The 24,675-nt window shown below is 47.9% G+C and overlaps 1 protein-coding gene across 3 annotated transcripts in view; it reads right to left on the bottom strand.

Annotated features, from left to right (window-relative positions):
• ADNP (activity dependent neuroprotector homeobox) overlaps positions 1-24,675 on the bottom strand; it is a 74,823-nt gene that overhangs the window by 29,101 nt on the left and 21,047 nt on the right. For all 3 annotated transcript variants that reach the window (XM_030211460.1, XM_030211462.1, XM_030211461.1), the window contains exon 2: positions 8,570-8,686. In XM_030211460.1, the coding sequence (XP_030067320.1) occupies positions 8,570-8,677 (108 nt within the window). In that variant the 5' untranslated portion in view covers positions 8,678-8,686. The remainder of the gene's footprint in view (positions 1-8,569; positions 8,687-24,675) is intronic.

Below are 24,675 nucleotides of genomic sequence, written 5' to 3'. Positions count from 1 at the left end.
AGTGGAAACTATTATAAAAAAAATAAAATCACACAACACACAAACATGGCTTAATGGGACAGTTAATATGGGATTAGCCAAGGGAAGCCTTTTCTCACCAATTTGCTTCATTTCTTTGAAGATGTAAATAAACAAGTGGATAAAGGTGAACCGGTTGATGTAGTGTATCTGGATTGTCAGAAAGCTTTTGACAAAGTTCCTCATGAGAAAATTAAAAAAAAAGTAATGGGATAGGAGGCAATGAGGCTCATTTTCAAGAGAGAAAAAAATGTCTAAAAAGTGGCATAAATCTGCATTTGGACGTTTTTCTCACAAAAATGTCCAAACTGGTATTTTCGTAACCAATTTTCAGATGTTTTTCTATGAAGTCTGTCAGAAGTGCATTCAAATCACAAGGGGGCGTAATCTGTGCGTTCCTAACACTTGGACGTTTTTCTACCAAATGAAACAAAACAAAAACATCCAGGGCTACAGGAGAAAATCTTTCTTCACCCAACACATAATTAAACTCTGGAATTTGCTGCCGGAGAACGTAGTGAAGGCGGTTAGCTTGGCAGAGTTTAAAAAGGGGTTGGATGGTTTCCTAAAGGACAAGTACATAGACCGCTACTAAATGGACTTGGGAAAAATCCACAATTTCGGAAATAACATGTATAAAATGTTTGTACGTTTGGGTAGCTTGCCAGGTGCCCTTGACCTGGATTGGCCGCTGTCGGGGACAGGATGCTGGGCTCGATGGACCTTTGGTCTTTTCCCAGTATGGCATTACTTAAGTTGGACGTTTTCGTCTAGACCTGTTTTATTAGCCACAAAGAAGTGCCTTAAATGACCAGATGACCACTGGAGGGAATTAGGGATGACCTCCCCTTACTCCCCCCAGTGCTCACCAACCCCCAAAAATGTGATTATAAACATTACTTAGCAGCCTCAAATGTTTACTCATGTCCATTGCCTGGAGTAGTGTAGTAGTGGGTGCAGTGAAGGCCCATACCTCCCCCTACCTGTTACATTTGTGCTATAAACTGTGAGCCCTCCAAAACTCACTAGAAACCCACTATACCCATATATAGGAAGCCCACTCACTAGAAACCCACTGTACCCACATATAGGAAGCCCTTTCACTCATAAGGGCTATTGTAGTGGTATACAGTTGGGAGTGGTAGGCTTTGGGGGGGGGGGGGGGGCTCAGCAGACACCTCCCAGATTTTGGAAGGAGATCAGAGACAAGAAAAAGCTGACTGCTGAGAATTTCCTAGAGGCTTTGGTCTATCTACATGTGGATGAAAAGACAACTACAGTGTCAGAACAGGTTGATATTTGGAATACACACCTAGCTAAGACCTTAGAGAAAGTGGCAACACTAAAAAAGGTCTTAGGCCCCACTCACAAACGCTCACCTTAGTTTTCTCCAGAACTTCAGACCCTTAAGCGCGAAGGCTGGAAACTAGAAAGGAGATGGCGTAAATCTCGCATGGATGAGGACAGGCTAAACTATAGGAATCACATGACTAAGTACTGCCGAGCCTTAACACCAGCCAAAACACAATATTTCTCTCGATGCATCGAACAGGCTGCCAATTCAACCAAGCACCTGTTCAGCATAGTAAACAGTCTACTGAAAACCTCACAACAGAACCAGCCTGCCCAGTGACAACTGAACTGCAATGATTTTGCTGCATACTTTGACAACAAAATTAAGTCTCTGCCAGGATTTACAGGCAGCCCCACCCAGTCTCTAATCAGCTAACCTGGATCGCACAAATTCGCCCCCTCCTGACAGAAACATATGGGACTCTTTTAACCCAATTACAGAGGAGGGCCTTGACAAAATCCTAAGAAACTTTACATCAACTACCTGTTCCTTCAACCCCTGCCCATCAAAGATAGTGCAGCAAGCAGGCAGGGACCTCACAGAAGGCACCACAAAAATTGTGAACTCCTCTCTTTGTAATGGGCAACTACAACAGCATTATAAAGGACAGTGGTATGTCCTTTGCTAAAGAAGAACAACCTTGACCAGGACAAACTTGAAAATTACCAATCAGTATCCAACATCCGATTTTTAGGGAAATTTATAGAACAGTCAGTCTGTGATCAACTCAATGATTGGCTAGAAGAGAGAAACTGGTTAGATCCATGTTAATCTGGATTCAGACCCGGTTATGGAACAGAAACAGTCCTTTTATCCCTACTAGATCTTCATAGAAACAGAGACGGGGATTTGCCTCTGTGTTAGTACTGCTAGATTTCTCAGCAGCTTTTGACACTGTGGATCACGATATTATGCTAGCAAACTGCTTTCGCCAGGGCGGGTATGAGGACGGGGAAAAAATGTTGGCAAGACAATTGACTGGTTCAGATGGAACTCTAACACCACCTTTGGCAGGAACTTAGTGTGCTTGCGGAGGACTACTCTGTTGTGATGAAAGGTGCATGCACTACCAAGGCCTGAAGCTCACTGACTCTATGAACTGAAGTAACAGCCACCAAGAAAACGACCTTCCAGGTCAAGTACTTCAGATGGCAGGAATTCAGTGGCTCAAAAGGAGCTCTCATCAGCTGGGTGAGAATGACGTTGAGATCCCATGACACTGGTGGAGGTTTGACAGGGGGCTTTGACAAAAGCAAACCTCTCATGAAGCAAACAACTAAAGGCTGTCCCAGACATAGGCTTACCCTCTACACGGCTACGATAAGCACTAATCGCACTAAGGTGAACCCTTACAGAGTTGGTCTTTAGACCAGGCTCAGTGTAGAAGGTATATAAGCAGGGTCGGTGTAGGACAAGAAAGAGGATCTAGGGCCTTGCTGTCACACCAGACAGCAAACTTCCTCCATTTAAAAGAATAACACCTCTTCGTGGAATCTTTCCTAGAAGCAAGCACGACTCGGGAAACACCCTCTGAACGACCCAAGGAGGCGAATTCTAAGCTCTCAACATCCAGGCCGTGAGAGCCAGAGACTGGAGTATGGGATGTAGAAGTGACCCTCTCGTTCTGAGTGACGAGGGTTGGAAAACAGTCCAATCTCTATGGTTCTTCGGAGGACAACTCCAGAAGAAGAGGGAACCAAATCTGACGCGGCCAGAAGGGTGCAATCAAGATGATGGTTGACCACACTTTTTGAAGCCGTTGGGTATCCTCGATGGCACTGACGGAAAAATCGTGGTGGCGAGGTCAAAATCGACAATGGTGGCGGGGAAGAAGGCCACCAAGAGGATAAAGGCGCGAACGCGTGGCCATGACGGTGGCGAAACAAACTAAGACGCTAAAACTATGAAAAGTAGGACTTTTTTTAAAAGAAAAAATGGAGAAAGAAGGCGTTAATGGCGCCACAAAACAAAGAAAAAGCGAACAAGCGCTACCGGTTTCCGAGGCTGACAACGGAGAGGGACGCAAAGCAGTCTCTCTCCAAGCGCGGAAAATGAAAAAACTGAGCGGGAGTGGTCACGCACGGGTGGGAAGACGATCGCGCATGCGCGGTGGGCGTGCCCCGCGCGCCGAGACCTCCCGCAAGACTTTTTTTCCGGTTGGAGGGGGCTGCCGTGGACGTCACCCAGTCATGAGAACAAGCAGCCCGTTTGTCCTCGGAGAATGATGGTTCCGCAGTCTTGCTTGAGTTTCAGCAAAGTATTCTCTACTAGAGGTATGGGTGGATACGAATACAGAAGGCCTGTCCCCCAATGTATGAGGAAGTCATCTGCGCTAGTCTGTCATGGGCCTGAAATCTGGAACAGAACTGAGGGGCCTTGTGATTGATCTGAGTGGCAAAAAGATCCACCGAGGGGGTGCCCCAGGCTCGGAAGATCTTGCGGACTACGCCCATGTTCAGATACCAATCGTGAGGTTGCATTATCTAGCTCAACCTGTCGGCCAGACTGTTGTTTACGCCTGCCAGATAAGTAGCTTGGAGAAATATGCCGTGATGGCGTGCCCAAAGCCACATCTGGACATCTTCCTGACACAGAGGGCGAGATCCGGTGCCCCCCTGCTTGTTGGTGTAGTACATGGCAACCTGATTGTCTGTCTGAATTAAGATTACTTAGTTGGACAGCCGATCTCTGAAAGCTTTTAGAGCGTTCCAAATCGCTCTTAAATTCCAGAAGGTTGATCTGCAGACCTTTTTCCTGAAAGGACCAGGCTCCCTGAGTGTGGAGCCCATCTACATGAGCTCCCCACCCCAGGAGAAATGCATCCGTCGTCAGCACTTTCCCTGGCTGAGGAACTTGGAATGGTCGCCCCATGGTCAAATTGGATCATTCAAAACTGAGCCTGCCTTGACGTCGAGAAATGACGTCCTCGATGGCAGTGCCTAGAAGTCGACGCCTGTCTGGACTCCGGTGAAGCTTCCTCCACCGACGTCGAAGGGGAGTCGACCTGGGTGGCAGCAGACACCGATGCCGCAGGCGGCACAGAGGTCGGGGACCTCACCACAGGTGAAGGGCCAGATACCGCTACAGATGGTACGGAAGGCACAAGACCCCCGACACCGAAGCAGTAACCCTTCCGGAAGCTCTGGAAGTAGGGCCCTGATGCGCTCATCGAGAGCCGCAGTCAGACAAGGCTGTGTGGCGAGCATAGGAGCCGATTGCAGAATCTGTCGAGGCTCGGGAGCAGGTACCAGACTGCTAGACCGACGCATCGGCACCTCCTGAATAGAGGGAGAGCGATCCTCTTGGTGCCGACGCTTCTCGGGTGCCAAATCCCTCAACGCCCCTGGAGCTCCCGGCACCGTGTGTCGAAGGAGAACGATGACAGTGCTTCTTCGCCTTCTCTCGACGCCCGTCATCGAGACTCCTCTGTACCGGTGAGGAAGACGTGGAATCCTCACGTCTCCTTGGGGCCGGGTCCGACGATGGTCGGTCTCGGGGGGCCTGCATAACGGGAGGCCTCAAGACAGGTGGAGACCCACTCGATGCCTCACTGCTCCCAGCACGAAAAAAATAAGAAAAAGTGGGGGAAAAAATACCTAAACCAATAAGGAAAATGAAAAATAAGGAGAGAAAAAAAATCTCCTAAGGAAGGAACTACTCACTCTGAAAAATCACTCACAAACCAGATGGTGTGAAGAGCCACACAAAGCATACCCTATCCTCACAACGGATGAGAAGAGACTGCTGGTCTCGTATTCTCACAGAGGGCAAGAAGGCACTTGCACATGCGCAGTGGGGATGCTGCACGTACTCTTAAAGTGAGGCAACATGGATGACCTCACCCTCATGTGAGAATATAGCCTACTTGTCCTTGGAAAATTACATTTATCAAGTAACAGAAATAACCTATTAGGGTTACCAAATTTGCTAGCTCTCCTAATTTCTGTTCTGGCCTGGTGGATGGTAGTTTAGCCCTACCAGTATTCTCTTTCCCTTCACACATGGAAATGTTATCCCTAAGGATTCCACATTACTATCCATTTCCTGCTAAATTTTTGTTCTATGAAGACTCAAATCCCTCTAGCATATATAGTGCCAAAGCCCCGCACCTTTTCCAGGTTTACTGCCGGCTGGGGGCCGAGAGCACCCAGTGAGTATTTGCTCAACTGAAACCCTGTTGTCCCTTTGGAAAGAGGCCAACTCCCTTTGATGATCCTCTGGGAGCCTAAGTGGAAAGTCCTCAACTAGGTTCCTGGTGAGCACGCCCCCTCAAAAGGGCAATTTGCTCAATCTCATCTAGGAGGATGCATCCGCTGCCTAGTGGCTACTAAGGCCATGGACTAACAGGAAACAGGCACCATGTGCCACCTCAGGAAATTCTGGGGATTGCTGCAACCACTGCAGTGGGGCCCTAGCAACATAACTTCCACAAACAGCTGTCTGCACCCCCAAAGCCACTGAAGAGGCTTGTTTAAAGAGCTGCTCCACCTTCTTCTCATGGGTCTCTTTAACTGCTGGTCCCCCTCCACTGGGATGATGGTCCTCTTGGTGACCACTGAGACCAAGGTGTCTAACTTGGGCATCCGTCATTATCTCTCCTAGCCAAGGCTCCCTTCACAAACTTGGCAATCTGCTGAATCCATTCTGCACCTGAGGCCCCACCAGCCCACCCCCAGGGGATTCCCCATAGGTCCCGAAACTGACCGGTTGTGGGCAACCCTGCTCCTGCCTCCCTTCAGCTTAGCAGCCTGCTGCAACTGCTCTAAATGCAAGGGAAGGCAGGGCTAACATGACTGCCAATTCTGCAAAATCTGCCAGAATTGCGGGTCCCATGGGAGAGGAAAAACACAGACCAACAGCCTGCTAACACCCCCAGGTCCTTCTGCAGCCACTTCCAACATAAGGAAAGGCAAATCACAATTGAGGCACAGGGAACTGGCAACAGTGCTGAGCTACAGATTCCCGCAGTCACTGCCAGCCTGCACTGGTCAGAATGCAGAATGGAAACACCGTCCACTGAGAATTGGCCTGGGACTCAATGGGTGACCTCAGTTCTGCGTAATGAGAGCCCTCCAACTTTCAGGCTCCCTCTCTCCCCTTTTTTTTTTTAAAGCTGTGCCTCCTAGTGCTACAGGGAACCCCAGGAGGAGTGATGGGGTTGGGGGTGGGGGGGGGGGGGGGGAGACTGGAGGAAGGTGATGGGGATCCAAAGCCACCACAGGCAAAGTCCCTGTAGGATCCAAGCCTGAAGCCTCACAAGCTAGCACCCTCACTCTACTAAGCAAGGTCTATGGACCAAGTTCCAGGAGCAAGGCTGTTAAGTTTGACCTCAAGGGGATGGACCTTAACCTGTACACAGGGAAACCAGGCCTAGACATGTTTCATCAGCCTGAACAACCTTACCATTTGATGAAGAGAGAAATACTAGAGAATTCCAGAAGGCACCACCCATACACCATTGATGTCACTGGAAAACTCAGTTCTCTATCTCCATCTTCTGGTAGAAAAGCGACAACATCCTTGCTCAAACTGGTTTGACATGGACAATAAGGAAAACATGCTACCTGGGGAATAAAGGATGGCGTTTACATCCATGAGAATTCTTAAGAGCAAACAACACTTGTCTAATATGATATATGCAGAGTGAATCCTGCCTGGATGTGTGGTCTAAATAACCAAATCTCTTCTAACTCTGTCATGCAAAGATTGTTTTCATACTCTTTCTATAAATTTATAAAAATAGTAGAAAGATCTTTGAAATACTGCATTAAAAAACCCCCTTTAAGATACATGTTAGTTTGAAAATGTATACACCCATCTGCAACTAGACTAGCTTGCTATACACACTATAACTTAGACCAGTTCCTTATATCTTGATTAACTGTACAAAGAACTTGCTTTTAGTTTAGCCACCCATTTATCCCAACCGACTCTGTACCACGCTATCTTGTCCCCATCTATAAATATATCTGCATTTGGCCCCTCAGCTATATGGTAAGCTGTACTGTAGAAAAGCACTAGTATCACAGCAATGTTATTTGAGTGTTCTAATTGTGTGCGTATTAAATAATCCATCACCATTATGCTTACATCATATTATTTCTGTTATTTGAATTTCAGTGCTGTTTAAAAATGTATATGTTTGATCCTGTTCCATGGTAATTCTATTATTAGGTTTCAATTTGCTGTTTTCAAGTTTTCCTCTTTCATTGTATTTTTGTTTATATGTGTTCATTTTACTATTGTTACGCTATTAACAAAATTGTAAGTTTGATGTTAAACTGTACCTACTGTATTCTGCCTTGCCTCGGGTGAATCTCTTCATAAAGGCGGTTAATAAATCCCAATAAATGTGTGAATTTGTTTTAACTTGTACTGCTGCTTTAAGTAACTTTAGAAAAGAACTATTAAAAAGCAGGTTTTAAATTAAGTCACCTAGAAATGAATATAGAAGTGAATTTCATACAAGTTACTGTGGTTAGGGTTACTGTACCCTCAATGACTCATGTGAAGGTTAACTTTGATCCAATCAACACTGCGATAGAAGAAACTACATTGAAGTGTATTAGGCTTCTAATGCATCAGAGCTCAGTATTAAAAACCCTCTATTATGCTGGCTATGAAGCCCAAGTTGCACACCACTCTACCATCATTTTATCATCTGTAGAGTAAAAGATTTACTCTAAAACCGTCCATGAAAGAAAACTCCTGAATATTACTAAAGTTAGTTACGTCTCCGTAAAAAAGGTCATGCCATTCAATTTCTAATTTAAGAGTTGAAATTCAAAGCAACTGAACTTTGGGCTCAACTGCTTCTTTCTATCAATTACCTTCTATGAAATAGAAAGCAAAGAAATAACCCACATATAGAAATAAGGTTCATGGGTCCAAAGTTGGGAGCAAGCACACCAGCCATTTACCCTAAGTAGCTTGCCTGCACAAGTTCATGCAGAGAAGCTCAGAGTTTATTTCTGATAAACAAAGCACAAAATCCTTACTTAAGAGGTCAAGAATCTAAACTTCATATAAAAAAAAGTGCATGGATTTAGGTTTTTGAGACTAGTTTTGTATAGTACCAATCTACTCAGACCTTACCACACATTTCAGCAGAGAAGGCAAATAACAGTCTTAAACAAGCCTATTTCTGCCCAGTTTGCCCATTATTAAGCTGAAACTAGGGCTAGATTATGTACTTACCTCAATATGTTCCCTACAATATTCCAAACCAATGTCACTTAATATTTTTTTCACAGTCTTCCGGGCTTTTCTTAAACTGCCAAGGTTGTTGACAGGGAGCTGGAACATAGTTTCTACCTGATCAAGTGAAAAGAAAAAACACAAATGTTCAAGTTTTTCATTGTTTGCACTACCCCTACCCCCCTTTTGTTTGTGTGAGGAAGTGTTTTCTTTAAAACAAAGTAGGCAACCAAACACACTTAGGTTAGAATCTCCCAAACTGTGGGTAAGGACACCAAATGGGGTCACAAAAACCACATTTGGGGACAAGACCTGGGTGGAATCTCTACAGGTGCCACAAGCATGTGGTCATAGCCACAAAAAGATTGAAAAGCATCGACTTAGGGGCAGAGTTTTAAGAAATTATACCCTGTCTGCAAGCAAATTAAAAAAAAAAAAAAAGTCCATCAAGTTTCCCTTCAAAAACCTTAGGGCCAACAGCACTTCCAAGTACTCATGGGCTTTGCAAGTGTTTTATAGCAGGCACACACTCTACACCATAAATCATGTGCTGTATCTATCATATGCAGCAATAGCAAAACCATATCTATTGGCCCTGCCCTCCACATTCCCATTCCTTTGACCAATTCGGCAGGCAATTTTGCCTAGAGGCTAATTTTTAGACTCCAATATTTACACAGGTGAAAATCTTCTGAAACCTATTCTATTAATTAGTATGCCAGACTGTACAAATATTCTCATGAACCCACTAACAGTGATCTAGTTATCAAACATTCAGACAAATCAGTATAAACCACATTTACCATAATTCACATACATCCTTTTTAAAGAACATATTTAAAGTGGGCCACCCCAGTGGCAACAGCTACACAAGTTAAGCACTGCCATGCAAGAAATAAATGATTCAAAGCTCCTGTTAACTGAGGAGAGAAGGGAGGGGGGAGGATAGGGTTAGGCATACCGAGGTAAAAGCAGTATATGAAGGGAAGAAAAGAACAAACAAGATCAGAGAGGCAATTAAACAATTGTATTAAATTAGCAAAACAACTACAAGTACAATTATATTATAACCTACTTTCCCCTTGACCCCCAATAAGCTTTGTCAATTCTGATCATTATCTGTCATTAGTTCACTTTGTATTTGTTCATGCCGGTATTGGCGATTGCCACTACTGCACTATGTAAACCACAATGAGCCAGCAAATGCAACAAATAAATAAATTAAAAAAAAAAAAATATATATATATATATAAAGACATTAAAACAGGTCTGACTTTTTTTTTTAAATAAGTCACGATTATGAAATAGGTTATCTGTACATTAAAAACTAGACAAACATAAGGGAAAGAGGATGTGGGACTTGATACACTGCCTTTCTGCACTTACAATCAAAGCGGCTTAGATACACACACACACACATATATATATGTGTATATATATATATATATATATATATATATATATATATATATATATATATATAAAACGCGTGTGTGTCCGAACTCCTCCGGCCCCCAAAGAGCTATGGTAACCAATCCAGGCATGCAGACTCAACCCGCCGTTGCCGAGGTTATTGTGTAGTTTGAAGAGATTTGGTTCACGGAGGCACTCAGGGGACAGGGGAGCAATAACTCCATCCATTAAATGAATAGGCTGCAGGTTGGAAAGTTTTTTCTTGCTGTTCCTAAACAACAAACTGCTTAGGACAGGATGAGGGCTCAGAGTCTGGAGGGGAGAAACAAGGACAGCAGCTGTGCAGTTGTCCCTCTCTCATTCTCCAATACCCTATTCCCTAACAATTTCAGTACAAGGGAGGTTCAGAGACTGATGGGACAGGGCCGGCACAACTCGGTAAGCATGGCAGGGGGGGGGCGCCGACCTCTGGAGGGCATCACAAGCCATACTTACAGCTGCCAGCAGCTCACAGTTCCAGCTCCAGCCCGGGTCCCCATCTGCCCACCCTTGGCTCCCATGACAACCCTATTTTTGATCCTGCCACCCTGTGTTTAAATCTGTTTTATCTCAAAGTCAAAGTGAAAATAGCAGCAGCAGTGAAAGAAGCAGGCTCGCTTTGAGCGTTCCCTCCCTTCTCAGTGTCCTGTCTTCCTCTGATGTAATTTCCTATTGCCGCGAGGGCGGGACACTGAGGGAAGGGAAGGCTCAAGGCGGGCCTGCTTTTTTCACTGTCTGTTGCTGCTGCTTTGACTTCGAGGTAAAATAGATTTAAAGCAAGGTTGCAGGAACAAAAAGGGCTGTCGCAGGAGAAGAGGGCAGGCAGGCTGGGGGGGGGGGGGGGGGGGGGGGAATTTGGAACTGGAATTAGCAGCAAAAATCAAAAGTGAACGACTACTTTTTATTCGACTCAACCAAAACCTCAAGTTGATGAATACATTTACTTATGTGATTCCATAACTCATGATGGAAACATTAATGCAAATTCCCATGAACGAATGGTAATTTTACCTTTAACGTTTTGTTTTTTTGTTACATTTGTACCCCGCGCTTTCCCACTCATGGCAGGCTCAATGCGGCTTACATGGGGCAATGGAGGGTTAAGTGACTTGCCCAGAGTCACAAGGAGCTGCCTGTGTCTGAAGTGGGAATCGAATTCAGTTCCTCAGTTCCCCAGGACCAAAGTCCACCACCCTAACCACTAGGCCACTCCTCCACGTTTACTGGTAGTCCCCGTTATATGCATGGATATACACAAGACACTATGGTGCATGTTTGGAATTATGGACGACCTAACCTATTTCTTACATTTAAATGCAATCCCAAATGGACCAAAAATTCAACACAAGCTTCTGCCTGGGCAAACATCAGCATAACTGAATGGGTTTTCAGACAAAAAGTAATCAAAATGATGCATCTCCTTACAACGCAAAATACATTTCGAACCAGTAGATGCTGGATATACTACACTGAATGGCAAAAATGTGGACTACCACTTGTTCATATCCTCCTTTGGCTGGAACAGAAAATATATCCAAATGAAATTGATGACATCATCAGTGCTGAAATACCTGATAAAGACCCAGTAATATTGTTCAATATAATAATGAAAAACATGATATATGGTCAATATATGGCCTATGTGGCTATCTCAATCCACAATCTATATGCATGCAAGAAGGAACATGTTCAAAAAAGTATCCAAAGCATACTTGAAACTCGGCACAAAATGGCAATCCTTTCTACTGACGACAAAGCATACTTGATGGTGGCTATTCTGCTAAAATACATATAAAAGTTAATGGAATAGTACAAGATGTAGAAATTGATTAACAGACAGGTTGTACCATACTGTCCACTTTCTCGGATATTCAAGGCCCATCTGAACGTAGAATTCTGCAACTCAGTAAAATCCATCAGTACATGAACAAGGGTTCAGATCAAGCAGTTTTTGGACTAGAAAAAGATGGCACTATTAATGAGGTGGACCAGTATCAAAAACTGGTCTATATATCAGTAGCAATGAGGCAATTTGGTGCATTTTTCAATTTTCAGCGCATGAAAGATATCCAAACAGTCCACTTGGTGAACAGACAACTTGTCTACTTTAAAACCTAAAATCTTGAACAAAGGCTGGAACACCCTCCTGAAACCAATCTCCTGAAACCAATCTCAAAGCATTCTTCAAATTATGCCAAAACGATGAATTTGCAAAGACTTTATTATACTGTGATGTCCCAAAGTATTTTACATGGGCCAAGTCCAAGAAAATAATCAACAGAAACAGGGGATTCCAGTGCCTGAACATCCTGGCATTTACAAAAGTTGTGCTCTCAGAAGTATATATACAGTATGCCCCAATAATTCAGAGTGCTTCTATCTGCATCTCCTACTTCATTATGTGAAAGACTCTACATCTTTTGAAACTCTCAAGACTGTTGATAGAAAACTATTACAAATTTATCATGAGGCACGTTTAGCTCGAGATTTGCTGCAAGATGACCAGCACTGCATAAACACGATGTTAAAAGCATCTGCAACACATTCTCCATCTAAGTAACAAACTTTATTTGCCATCCTGTACTGTAAAATAGCAAATCCAAAACAGCTATGGGACTTAAAGAAAGTTTAGCAGAAGACATTTACATTCAAGCCAATACTTTCAAAACTGACGATTTAAAAAATCATAACACCTATACAGAAAATATGTTCAATATTGAACTGATCTTTATCGAAGACAAAATTCTACAAATGATAGACGATGGATGAAGTTGGACTAACAAAAACAAAATTAATTTTTCCAAATCCTGAAGATCAAGAAACCATTCGAGAAACAAGCTATGACCAAACACACCTTTGATATTTTGTTTAAAAAAAAAAAAAAAAAAAAAGAGAACCTTGCTTGACTAGACCAAAAAAAAAAAAAAATCTTCAATTTTACAGGCTATCTACAACTGGGGGTCTCTTCTTTCTTGAGGCATCAGGAGGAACACACAAAATGTTTTGCATCCTGAGGTTTTCTGATTCCCACCCTGGGTAAGTACTGCTTGGGTACATCCCATCTGTCTCTGGTTTGGTCTATAGGATGCTATGGAAGGTAAAATTATGTAACATACCTGATAATTTTCTTTCCATTAATCCTTATAGACCAATCCAGAGACAGATGGGTTATGTCCCTCCTCTAGCAGGTTAGACAGAGAGCAAGCTTTGAGCTCCCTATATATGGTCACAAGCAGTCACATGATCCTCAGTATGCCGATATCAAAGCTCATGGTCCTTGCAAAATTCTCCTGTGACTGACAACTCATTAACCCTACAACCGCCAAAGCGGGAGGGACCCTGCAACCACCGAAGCGGGAGGAACGTGACTTAATTGATTGCTCAATTACCCTGCAGCCACCCAAGGCGGGAAACACTTAAGCAGCTCACTAAAAACAGATTCGCCCCAACTCCAGGCAAATCATACAAATTTGAACTTGTTGAAGTTGAACTTGCCTTGAACTTAAATTATAAGTTGACTTTGAATTAGGAACTGAACTTGAACGACAATATAAGCTTGAATCTGAAAAGATACAAAATACAAGTAAATAATTACACAGCAGATTTCTGGGAGGGCCTCTGGATTGGTCTATAAGGATTAATGGAAAGAAAATTATCAGGTATGTTACATAATTTTACCTACCATAGCATCCTATAGACCAATCCAGAGACAGATGGGATGTACCCAAGCAGTACTTACCCAGGGTGGGAATCAGAAAACCTCAGGATGCAAAACCGAGGCGCCCAACGCCGCCTCAGCTCTCACAGGCACATCCAAGCGATAATGCTCAGAAAAGGAAGAATCGACGACTAGGCCGCCTATCTACAGACGTCTTCCAGAGAAATTGATCTCGATTCTGCCAAAGAGGCCGCTAGAGTGCTAGTGGAATGAGCCTTCAACTGTGCTGGCTGCACATTGCCCAAGAGAATGTATGGTGCGGCCATAGCTTCCTTGACTCAACGAGCCACAGAAGGCTTGGAGGCCTCCTGACCTTCCCCAGGTCCAGCGTGCAGCACAAAAGATGAACCAATTTTCGGAAATCATTTCTCACCTCCAAGTATCTGCAAAGAACTCTCAAAACATCCACACCACTCAAGGCTTGAAACTCCCAGGATAATCCTCCTTTCGGAAGGAAGTTATACATAACTGCTGATCCCCAAGAAAGCGCGACACCATCTTCGGCCAAAAAGAAGGAACTATGCATATAGAGATACCTGCTTCAGAGAGACGCAGAAAGATATTCCTACAAGACAAAGTTTGAAGCTCCGAAACTCTTCTGGCCAAAGAGATTGCCACCAAAACCACAGTCGTCAGGATTAGATCCTTGAGAGACAGCCGAGAAAAAGCTGAAACGGCGGTTCTTGCAAGACTCTCAGCACCATGTTAAGAGACCAAGAAGGAAAAATGGAGCGCAGAGGAGACCGAAGCTGGAAAACCCCTCTCAAAAGGCACACAATATCTGGCTGAGAGGCAAAGGAAACACCCTTCACATACCCTCTGAAAGAAGCCAAAGCCGGTACCTGTACTCTAAGAGAACTCAGAGAGAGACCCTTTTTCGAACCCCTCCTGGAGAAAAGACAAAATGGCATCCACCGACACCGAGGCAGGAGAAATGGAACCCGCCACCCACCAGGATTCGAAGATGCGCCAAACTCTGACGTAGGCTGTCGACATGGAGCACTTCCTTGCTCTCAACATAGTAGCAAGTACGCGGTCTGAAATCCCCTTGCTATTCAATCGCGCTCTTTGAATAGCCAGACCATAAGACCAAACGGGGATGGATTTCCTATAATAGACCCCTAAAGAACCAGGCCTTGACCTTGGGTAGCCACAAGGGCTCGTTGAACAGTAGCCGAATCAGATCTGCACACCACAGGCATCTGGGCCAATTTCTACCCACCATAATTACTCGTCCCGGAACTCAAACTATTCTTCCCAGGAAACTGCCCAGCATGGGCCCAAGGGAAAACCCATACAGGAGGTCCACATGCCATTAAACCCATGGTTGGTAGTCCCCAGCGACTCGGGAACCACGAGAATGTCCTGACTGAGAGATCCACTCTCCCGGATACCACACCTGTCGACTGAGAAAATCTGACTCGACATTCAGAAATCCTGCAATGTGTGCTGCCAACAGCTGTTCCAGATGCTTTTCCGCCGAAAGGCCTAAGCGTATCGCTTCTCTGACCAAAGGAGCACTCCTGGTACCTCCATGTCTGTTGACATATGCCACCGCCGTCGCATTGTCGGAAAGGACTCGTACTGACTTCCGAAACAGCAGTTGCAGAAAATCCCGAAGAGCCAGCCGATATCGCCCTCAATTGCAAGAGGTTGATGGACCACCACGTCTCTGCCGGAGACCGAAGTCCTCGAGTTATCCGTTGCAGGCAAAGTCTGTAACTTCCACTGTCCAGCCTCTGGAAAGAGGACTCTGCATTATCGAGTGTCAAAGATCACGCCTAGGAATTCCAGAGATTGACAAGGGTTCAGCCGACTCTTCTCCAGATTGATGATCCAACTCAAGGAGCGCAACAGAGAGAGAGACCTCGTTCGTGGCTCGTACACCTTCCCTGAAGGATTGGACCCAGATCAACCTGTCATCTAGGTAAGGATGTACTAGAACCCCTTCTTGCGAAGGAACGCCACTATGACGACAATCACTTCGAGAAGATCCGAGGCGCTGTAGCCAGCCCGAAATGCAGGGCTTGGAACTGGAACTGGTGATTCAGGACCGGAAAGCGGAGAAACCGTTGATGAGGAGGCCAAAATGGGATGTGCAAATAAGCCTCATTTATGTCCAGGGTGGGCAGAAAAATTCCCTTCTGCACGATGGCAAAAACCGACTGGGGGGGTTTCCATCCTGAAGTGGCGTACTCTCAAGGTCCTGTTGACTCCTTAGAGACCGAGAAGAACTTCCGCTCCTTGGCACCACAAAGTAGATGGAATAGTGCCCTGAGCCACGTTGTTCCACTGGAATGGGAACGACGGCGCCAATTTGATTAAATTGCCCAGAGTCAGCTTCTGTAAAGACTTGCACAGAGAGGCCACTTATAGGTCCTTCAGAAGACAGCCTCCAGCTTGAAGCCGTCTCGGAAAATCCAGAGAACCCAGTCGTCCGTCGTTATCCTGGCCCACTCGTCCAGAAATGATAACAGCCGCCCTCTAAAAAGTCTGGACTAAGGGTCAGAACCCCAACCTTGGGCACGAGGCCCTGGGAGAGCTCTGAAGGAATTCCGCCGGAGCGACAGGTTCCACAAAAGGACTGCTGTCTCTGAAGAAAACGCTGTTTGGAATAGGACCCAGACTTGCCCGGGTGATACCAGCGGGTATCTCAAAACGGCCCCTAGATGAGTCCGCACGAGAATTCACACTGGTTCTGACCTCTGTGAGACCGTTGCCCTTGGCATCACCCAGCACGGGTCGAAAGAAGAGCTTGCCCTAAAATGGTAACTTGCTAAACGGGCCTTAGACGCCCGGTCGGATGCCTAAAGGTGAAGCCATAGCCTCCACCAGGCAGGCATGACTAAGGACACTTCCTAGCCGAAGACTGAAGGACACCATAAAGAAAAACAGCCAACTAGTCATGCCTGACTCTAGAGTCTGTCCCGCCGCCATGAAATCCTCCGCAAAGGAAGGCGGTACAACGCAGTAAAACACGCCCTGGTCACACAGGAATACAGACTGCAGCCTGCATACCCAAGGAGTCTTTTTTTTTTTTAAGGAGGCCTCTAGCCACCTGTCCTGCAGGCCCTTCAAGGCGCTGACCAGAGGAAAATCCAGTTCCTTGGTCCCTGCTGTGAATACAGTATCCACGGTAAGTAGGCGGAAAGCCTAACGCTCTCCCTCAGAAAGTATGCAAAAGCGCCTCATGACCTTAGGAACCCGAAGGCCGGTCTTCGGAGTCCCATTATTCTAGAATCAGGCCTTTCATAGCCACACGGAGGTAAAAACTCTAGGTGACCGCCTACTGGCTATCAGAAAAGGAGTCACCGAGGAGGAAGACTCACCTGCAGAGGCTAAAAGTTTAGCCCCTTCATAGCCCGCACAATGAGATAAGCAATTTCTCCTGCCAAAACAGCCAGGCAGCAGAATACTCTTCCCTCAGAGAAGATCTCACTTCCCTCCAGCGGTTCCACACGAAAATGCTGGGTACCACAGATAAGCTGCCCTCATCTACCTCAGAAAAAACTAGACAAGATCTAGAGGTAGGGGGGGGCCCATGCCAAGGCGTTTCCAAGCGGCCTCAGCGCCCCTTCTGCCAAGACAGCCCCAGCCCTTTTAACAGAAAGGCCCGGAGCGTCTTTAGGGGAAAACGGAGCTCCCAGCTCCGTTCGACATCCAAAAAGGGCTCATGAGGAAAAGGGCTCTCTGACACCATAGAAAGCAGCTGCAAAGTCTCAAGACATGGAGCTGCGCGAAACTAAGATGGCGTCTGTTGCCTCACCCCGAGGAGGAATGCGCGGGAAGAAAGGCGCTTCTTTCGAATTGGGCACCTTTCCCAAACCTCCCTTCTTTAGGGCGGCCCGCGTTCCCTGAGCGGCCTCGAAGAAAGGGTGGTCAACGTAGAATAGGGAACTACAGCGGCTCGGAACTAAAATGTGTCAGAGGCCGGCCTCGGGGGAAGGGCAGTAAACGCGGTCCGAGTCGCCATCGCGGCCTGGGCAGGCAACAACGGTTAGGCGACTGGCGCGGCAGACGCTCCTAAAATGGTGGCCAAAGAGTGGGAAAATGTGGTCAACTCCGCGGGAGGCCGCGCATCCCCCATCGCTGCGCAAACGCGGTCCGGAGAGCCAGGCGCCACACGCTACACATACCGGGAACAACCCCCTCCTGCTTAAAAGTTTTCAGTACCTGAAAAAAATCCAGAGCTGCAACGAATCTGTCCTGAGTGAGCTTTTCTGAATCCTTTGTACTTTCGTTTTGGTTTTGTTTTTTTAAACGCATCAGCAGGAGAAAGACTTCAAGTTGCACTGGCTCCAGCAGGAGGGGGGAGAAAGGGAGGGACCTGGCACCACCAGGTGTCACCACTCGATCCCAAGCCTGGGACAGTCCTCAACCCCGGGGTTAACTCAACTACACCCACCGAAGTAGGAGAGGAGACGCAAACACTCAACTGCACCTACAAAGTAGGAGAGGAGATTCAAACAAGCTCAACTACACCTAAAAATAGGATAGGAGTGAAGCAGAGCTGCTGAGCTGTGACCATTCACCTGCTAGATAGAGAGAATACTGAGGATCATGTGACTGCTTGTGACCATATATAGGGAGCTCAAAGCTTGCTCTCTATCTATCCTGCTAGAGGGACATAACCCATCTGTCTCTGGATTGGTCTATAGGATGCTATGGAATTGCTATTGCTTCTTCTGGTATAGCTGACACAATACCTCAAGGAGGCCAAATGGCTCACTCAACTTTTAAATTGCCTCGTACTGAGAACTCAGTTTGTAAAATAAACAAAGGAACAGACCTAACCAAATAATGACAATGTAGCCTCACTGTTTGGGATAAATGCACCGTGGCTCATAAGCATCCTCTAGAAGCAGTTAACAGAAGCCTACAAGACTTGAGAAGTAATGAGAATTTGATGGAAGGAATTGTTACAGTCCTTTCTGGTGACTTTCAACAAACAATGTCTGTCATTTAAAAAGGTATGACAAACTCAAAGCTTGCCTTAAGTCCTCCACTCTTTGGACCTGTGCAGCATTTAAAACAGACTAAAAAAATGTGATGCTGATGGACAAATAACTAAATCCAGATTTATGCAACATTGTAGAAGAAAATAATAGTTTAAAGGAAAAAAAGGTAAAATTATGTATAATCATACCTGATAATTTTCTTTCCATTAATCATAGCTGATCAATCCATAGACTGGTGGGTTGTGTCCATCTACCAGCAGGTGGAGATAGAGAGCAAACTTTTGCCTCCCTATATGTGGTCATGTGCTGCCGGAAACTCCTCAGTATGTCGATATCAAAGCTCCATCCGCAGGACTCAGCACTTAGAGAATTACACCCACAAAGGGACACTGCCCAGCTCACCACCGCCGAAACGGGGGAGGGGAATTAACCCAGCTCATCCCCACACAAGTGGGGGAGGGGAATCCGTCCAGCTCATCCCCGCGGAGCGGGGGAGGGACACCACACCCGCCGATGCGGGGGGATCTGGCTTATCCTGCAACCGCGGGAGGAGCTGACTGACCCTAACACCGCCGAAGCGGGAGGGGTACAAAGCTGCCCTACAGCCGCACGAAGCGGGAGGGAGTGCCGGCAGAATCTAAATCTCAATCCAGCCCCGTAAAACGGAGGGGAGAGGAATGCAGCAGCTCACTGTAACACAAACTCGTCTCAACTCTTGAAGAATCCAAGTGAAGGAAGAACTTGAACACGAAGTCTTTCTGAAGTAACTGAAGACTAAACTTGAACCTGAAATGCAACCAGAATAAAAACAGTACAGATATCTGGGAGGGGCTATGGATTGATCAGCTATGATTAATGGAAAGAAAATTATCAGGTATGATTATACATAATTTTACCTTCCATATCATCAAGCTGATCAATCCATAGACTGGTGGGATGTACCGAAGCAGTACTCACCCAGGGCGGGACATAGAAATCCCTGACCTCAACACTGAAGCTCCAAACCGGGCCTCCGCCCGTGCAGCCACAGTCAACCGGTAATGCTTGGAGAATGTATGAGCCGAAGCCCAAGTTGCCGCCTTGCATATCTCTTCCAAGGAGACGGATCCGGCCTCTGCCATCGAGGCCGCCTGAGCTCTCGTGGAGTGAGCCTTCAGCTGGATAGGCGGCACCTTCCCTGCGGCCACATAAGCCGCTGCAATGGCTTCCTTGACCCATCTTGCCACTGTAGGCTTAGCAGCCTGCAGACCCTTACGAGGACCTGCAAACAGGACAAACAGATGATCCGATTTCCGGAAATCATTGGTCACTTCCAAGTATCTGATGATGACTCGTCTCACATCCAGATATTTAAGAGCAGAGTACTCCTCTGGGTAGTCCTCCCTACGAAAGGAAGGGAGACAGAGCTGCTGATTCACATGGAAGCGAGAAACAATCTTGGGCAAAAAGGAAGGCACTGTGCGAATAGTCACTCCTGCCTCAGTGAACTGCAGAAAAGGCTCTCGACATGAGAGCGCCTGGAGCTCAGAAACTCTTCTGGCTGAAGTGATAGCCACCAAAAAGACTGCTTTCAACGTCAGGTCTTTCAGAGATGCCCTCGACAAGGGTTCAAAAGGCGGCTTCTGCAATGCTCTTAGCACCAGGTTGAGATTCCACGCAGGCACCACTGAGTGCAGAGGAGGGCGCAGGTGATTAACTCCCTTGAGAAAGCGCACCACATCTGGCTGTGAAGCCAGGGAAGCACCCTTCAGGCGGCCCCTGAAGCAAGCCAGAGCCGCTACCTGGACTTTAAGGGAACTGAGCGACAGGCCTTTCTCCAGACCTTCTTGCAGGAACGCCAACACTGAAGAAATTGGAGCAGTGAAGGGAGAAAGTGAGCCTGCTTCACACCACGCTGCAAAGATACGCCAAACCCTGGCGTAAGCAGTAGAAGTAGAGCGCTTCCTCGCTCTCAGCATAGTGGCGATGACCTTGTCTGAGAAGCCCTTCTTCCTCAGACGCTGCCGCTCAATAGCCAGGCCGTAAGACCAAAGGGGGAGGGATCCTCCATCACCACGGGACCCTGATGTAACAGGCTCTGTTCCACTGGCAGTCGCAGAGGATCGTCCACTGAGAGCCTGATCAAGTCCGCATACCAGGGACGCCGGGGCCAATCCGGACCCACCAGGATTACCCTGCCGGGATGCTTTGCCACCCGGTCTAGCACCCTGCCCAACATGGGCCAGGGCGGGAACACATAGAGGAGCTCTTGCGTCGGCCACTGTTGGAGAAGAGCATCTACTCCCAGGGATCGAGGGTCCCGTCCTCTGCTGAAGAAGCGCGGCACTTGGCAATTGGCCGATGACGCCATCAGATCTAGGCTCGGCTGGCCCCAGCGCTTCGTGATGTCCAAGAACGCCTGAGCAGATAGCTGCCACTCTCCGGGCTCCAAGGTATGGCGACTGAGAAAGTCCGCCTTGACATTCATGACTCCGGCAATGTGGGCCGCTGAAAGCTGCTCCAGGTTCGCTTCCGCCCACTGGCAAAGATACATAGCCTCCTTGGCTAGAGGGGCGCTCTTGGTACCTCCCTGGCGGTTGACATAGGCCACAGCCGTGGCATTGTCCGACAGGACCCGTACAGGCTTCCACACCAGTACCGGGATGAACTCCAAAAGCGCCAACCGAATGGCTCTGAGTTCCAGGAGGTTGATAGACCACTTTGCCTCTGCAGGAGACCAGAGCCCCTGCGCTGTCCTTCCCAAGCAGTGGGCTCCCCAGCCCGACAAAGAGGCGTCCGTCGTGACGACAATCCACTCTGGGGTCACCAGAGGCATTCCCGCAGACAATTTGTCTGTCTGCATCCACCAGCTCAGCGCCTTGCGCACTGCTGGGTCCAAGGGAAGTCGCACAGCATAATCCTCCGACATCGGAGTCCAGCGCTGCAGCAAGGAGTGTTGAAGTGGTCTCATATGAGCCCTGGCCCAGGGCACTACTTCCATCGTGGCCGTCATAGAGCCCAACAGCTGCACATAGTCCCAAGCCCGAAGAGGAGAGGCTCCCAGGAACTGGTCCACCTGAGCCTGAAGTTTGACAATCCGATTGTCTGGCAGGAACACTCTGCCCACTTGGGTGTCGAATCGAACTCCCAGGTACTCCAGGGACTGAGTCGGGCGCAGCTGGCTCTTCTCCCAGTTGATGATCCATCCCAGGGAGCTCAAAAGAGCAACTACCCGGTCCACAGCTTTGCCGCACTCTGCATAAGAGGGGGCTCGGATCAACCAGTCGTCCAGATAAGGATGGACTTGTATCCCTTCCTTTCGTAGGAAGGCCGCGATGACCACCATTACTTTGGAAAAGGTCCGCGGAGCAGTAGCCAACCCGAACGGGAGGGCTCTGAACTGGAAGTGTCGTCCCAGGACTGCAAAACGCAGGAAGCGTTGATGAGGAGGCCAGATGGGAATATGCAGGTACGCTTCCTTGATGTCCAAGGAAGCCAAGAACTCTCCTGCCTTCACTGCCGCTATAACAGAGCGGAGAGTCTCCATGCGAAAGTGCCGCACTTTCAAGGCCCGATTGACCCCTTTGAGGTCGAGGATAGGCCGGACAGAACCTACTTTCTTTGGTACCACAAAGTAAATGGAGTAACGTCCCTTGCCAAGCTGACTTTCTGGCACAGGAACGACCGCGCCCAGGCGGATCAGATTGTCCAAGGTTTGCTGCACTGCCATAGCTTTGACCGGAGACTTGCAGGGAGAGAGTACAAACCCGTCTTTTAAGGGTCGGCAGAACTCTAGCTTGTAGCCGTCTCTGATGACTTCCAGCACCCACGCGTCTGAAGTTATTGTGGTCCACTCGCCCAGAAATGAGGACAGCCGTCCTCCAATCTGCACTGGGGTGTGGACCAAGGCCCCATCATTGGGTACGAGACCCTGGGGGAGGACCGGAGGAAGCACCTCCGGGACGGCGGTCTCTGCGAAAGGAATGCTGCTTGGGGGAGAAATTCCTCTTGAAGGAAGAGGGGGCAGAGGAACCCGACTTGCCCGGGCGGTACCGACGGGCTTCCTGCAACCGTCCTCTGGAGGTACCGGGACGAGTACTAGCCCGAGCCCTGACCTCTAGTAATTTCTTGCCCTTAGACGTGCCGAGATCGGTCACGATTTTGTCCAGCTCGACCCCAAAGAGCAGCTTGCCTTTAAAAGGCAATCTAGCCAGGCGGGATTTAGAGGCGTGGTCAGCAGACCAATGTTTCAGCCAAAGCCACCGCCGCGCAGAGATTGTCTGAGCCATGCCTTTAGCTGAGGCCCTCAAGACATCATACAGCAAGTCTGCCAAATAGGCTAAGCCCGATTCCAGGGCCGGCCAATCAGCCCTCAAGGAATGATCCGATGGGGAAGCCCGCTGCACCATAGTCAGGCACGCCCTGGCCACATAGGAGCCGCAAACTGAGGCCTGCAAACTTAAAGCAGCCGCCTCAAAGGACAACCTTAAGGCCGCCTCCAATCTTCTGTCTTGGGTGTCCTTTAGGGCCGTGCCACCTTCCACCGGCAACGCCGTTTTCTTAGTCACCGCAGTGATTAAAGAATCCACGGTAGGCCACAGATAGGCCTCACGTTCACTCACAGCCAAAGGATAGAGGCGGGACATAGCCCTAGCCACTTTAAGGCTCGCTTCCGGGACATCCCATTGAGCCGAAATTAAGGTGTGCATGGCATCATGCACGTGGAAGGTTCTAGGCGAGCGCTTCGTCCCCAGCATAATGGCAGAGCCAACAGGGGCTGAGGGAGAGACGTCCTCCGGAGAGGAAATCTTCAAAGTGTCCATGGCCTGTAACAACAGGTTGGGCAAATCCTCTGGGCTAAAAAGCCGCGCTGCAGAGGGGTCATCCGCTCCATCCGAGCGGGGATCCGTCTCCTCCAAGGAATCCGCAAAGGACCGTTGGGAGACCTCAGACACGCTGCCCTCATCTACATCGGAGGAGACAAAGTCCTCCAAGGCCTGGGAATCAACCCGAGGGCGTTTACCTCTGGGAACCTCAACCTCTTTACCAGACGAGGGAGCAGGGGCAGCGTTTTGCATGAGGAAAGCCTGATGCAGCAGCAAAACAAACTCGGGGGAGAAACCCCCCAGACTGTGTACTTCCGCAGCCTGGGCAACAGCCCTAGACGCACCCTCAACCGGCGCTCGCAAGAGCGGGGGAGAGACATGCTGCGCATCCAAAATGGCGTCCGGTGCGACACTCCGCGAAGGAGCCGCGCGGGAAGAACGGCGCTTAACTTTAGCCGCTTTTGTGCCGTCGCCCAAATTAAGGGCGTTCATGGCATTAATGTCTCCAACCTCAAGGGCGGCCCACGAAGAAGCCGTCCGAGCCGCGTGGCCGGCCAAGATGGCGGAGGCGAGGAGCGGGGGATGGGCGTTTATGGCGGGAAAAACCGCCACGCCGGAGGAAGGACCGGGACATTCATCGGTCACGAAACTGTCACCCAACAAGGGCGAATCAGGCTGTAAGACCCCCGCATCCCCTCTAGAAGCGCTCAAGCGATCCGGGGAGCGACCCTTTGCGCCCTCGCCCTCCGACGCCATATGCCACGAGGAGAAGAATCGGGGAACCCCCTGCCCGCTATAAAAAGGTAAAAATTACCTGCTGTCCGCTCCGAGCTGTAACGAACTGGTGTCCCAGTGAGTAGCTGCAATGAACGTTTAAATAAACGTCGAAATAAACGCCTTTAAGGACGTTTAAAAATTTTTTTTTTTTTTTTTAACGGAGCCAGCGGGAGGGGGGAGAAAAGGAGGGACCTGGCACCACCAGGTTTGCACTTGCTCAAAAGAGCCCTCAACCCCAGGCACTCAACAAAACCTAAAAATTAGGCTTGGAGGCCTAGCCAGAGCTGCTGCTGTGTGTGACCACCACCTGCTGAGATAGAGAACATACTGGGGAGTTTCCGGCAGCACATGACCACATATAGGGAGGCAAAAGTTTGCTCTCTATCTCCACCTGCT

This window comes from Microcaecilia unicolor, chromosome 8 (assembly GCF_901765095.1).
Source record: "Microcaecilia unicolor chromosome 8, aMicUni1.1, whole genome shotgun sequence".
In the NCBI taxonomy this organism is placed as follows: Eukaryota; Metazoa; Chordata; class Amphibia; order Gymnophiona; family Siphonopidae; genus Microcaecilia; species Microcaecilia unicolor.
This window is presented reverse-complemented; position numbering and strand designations above follow the sequence as displayed.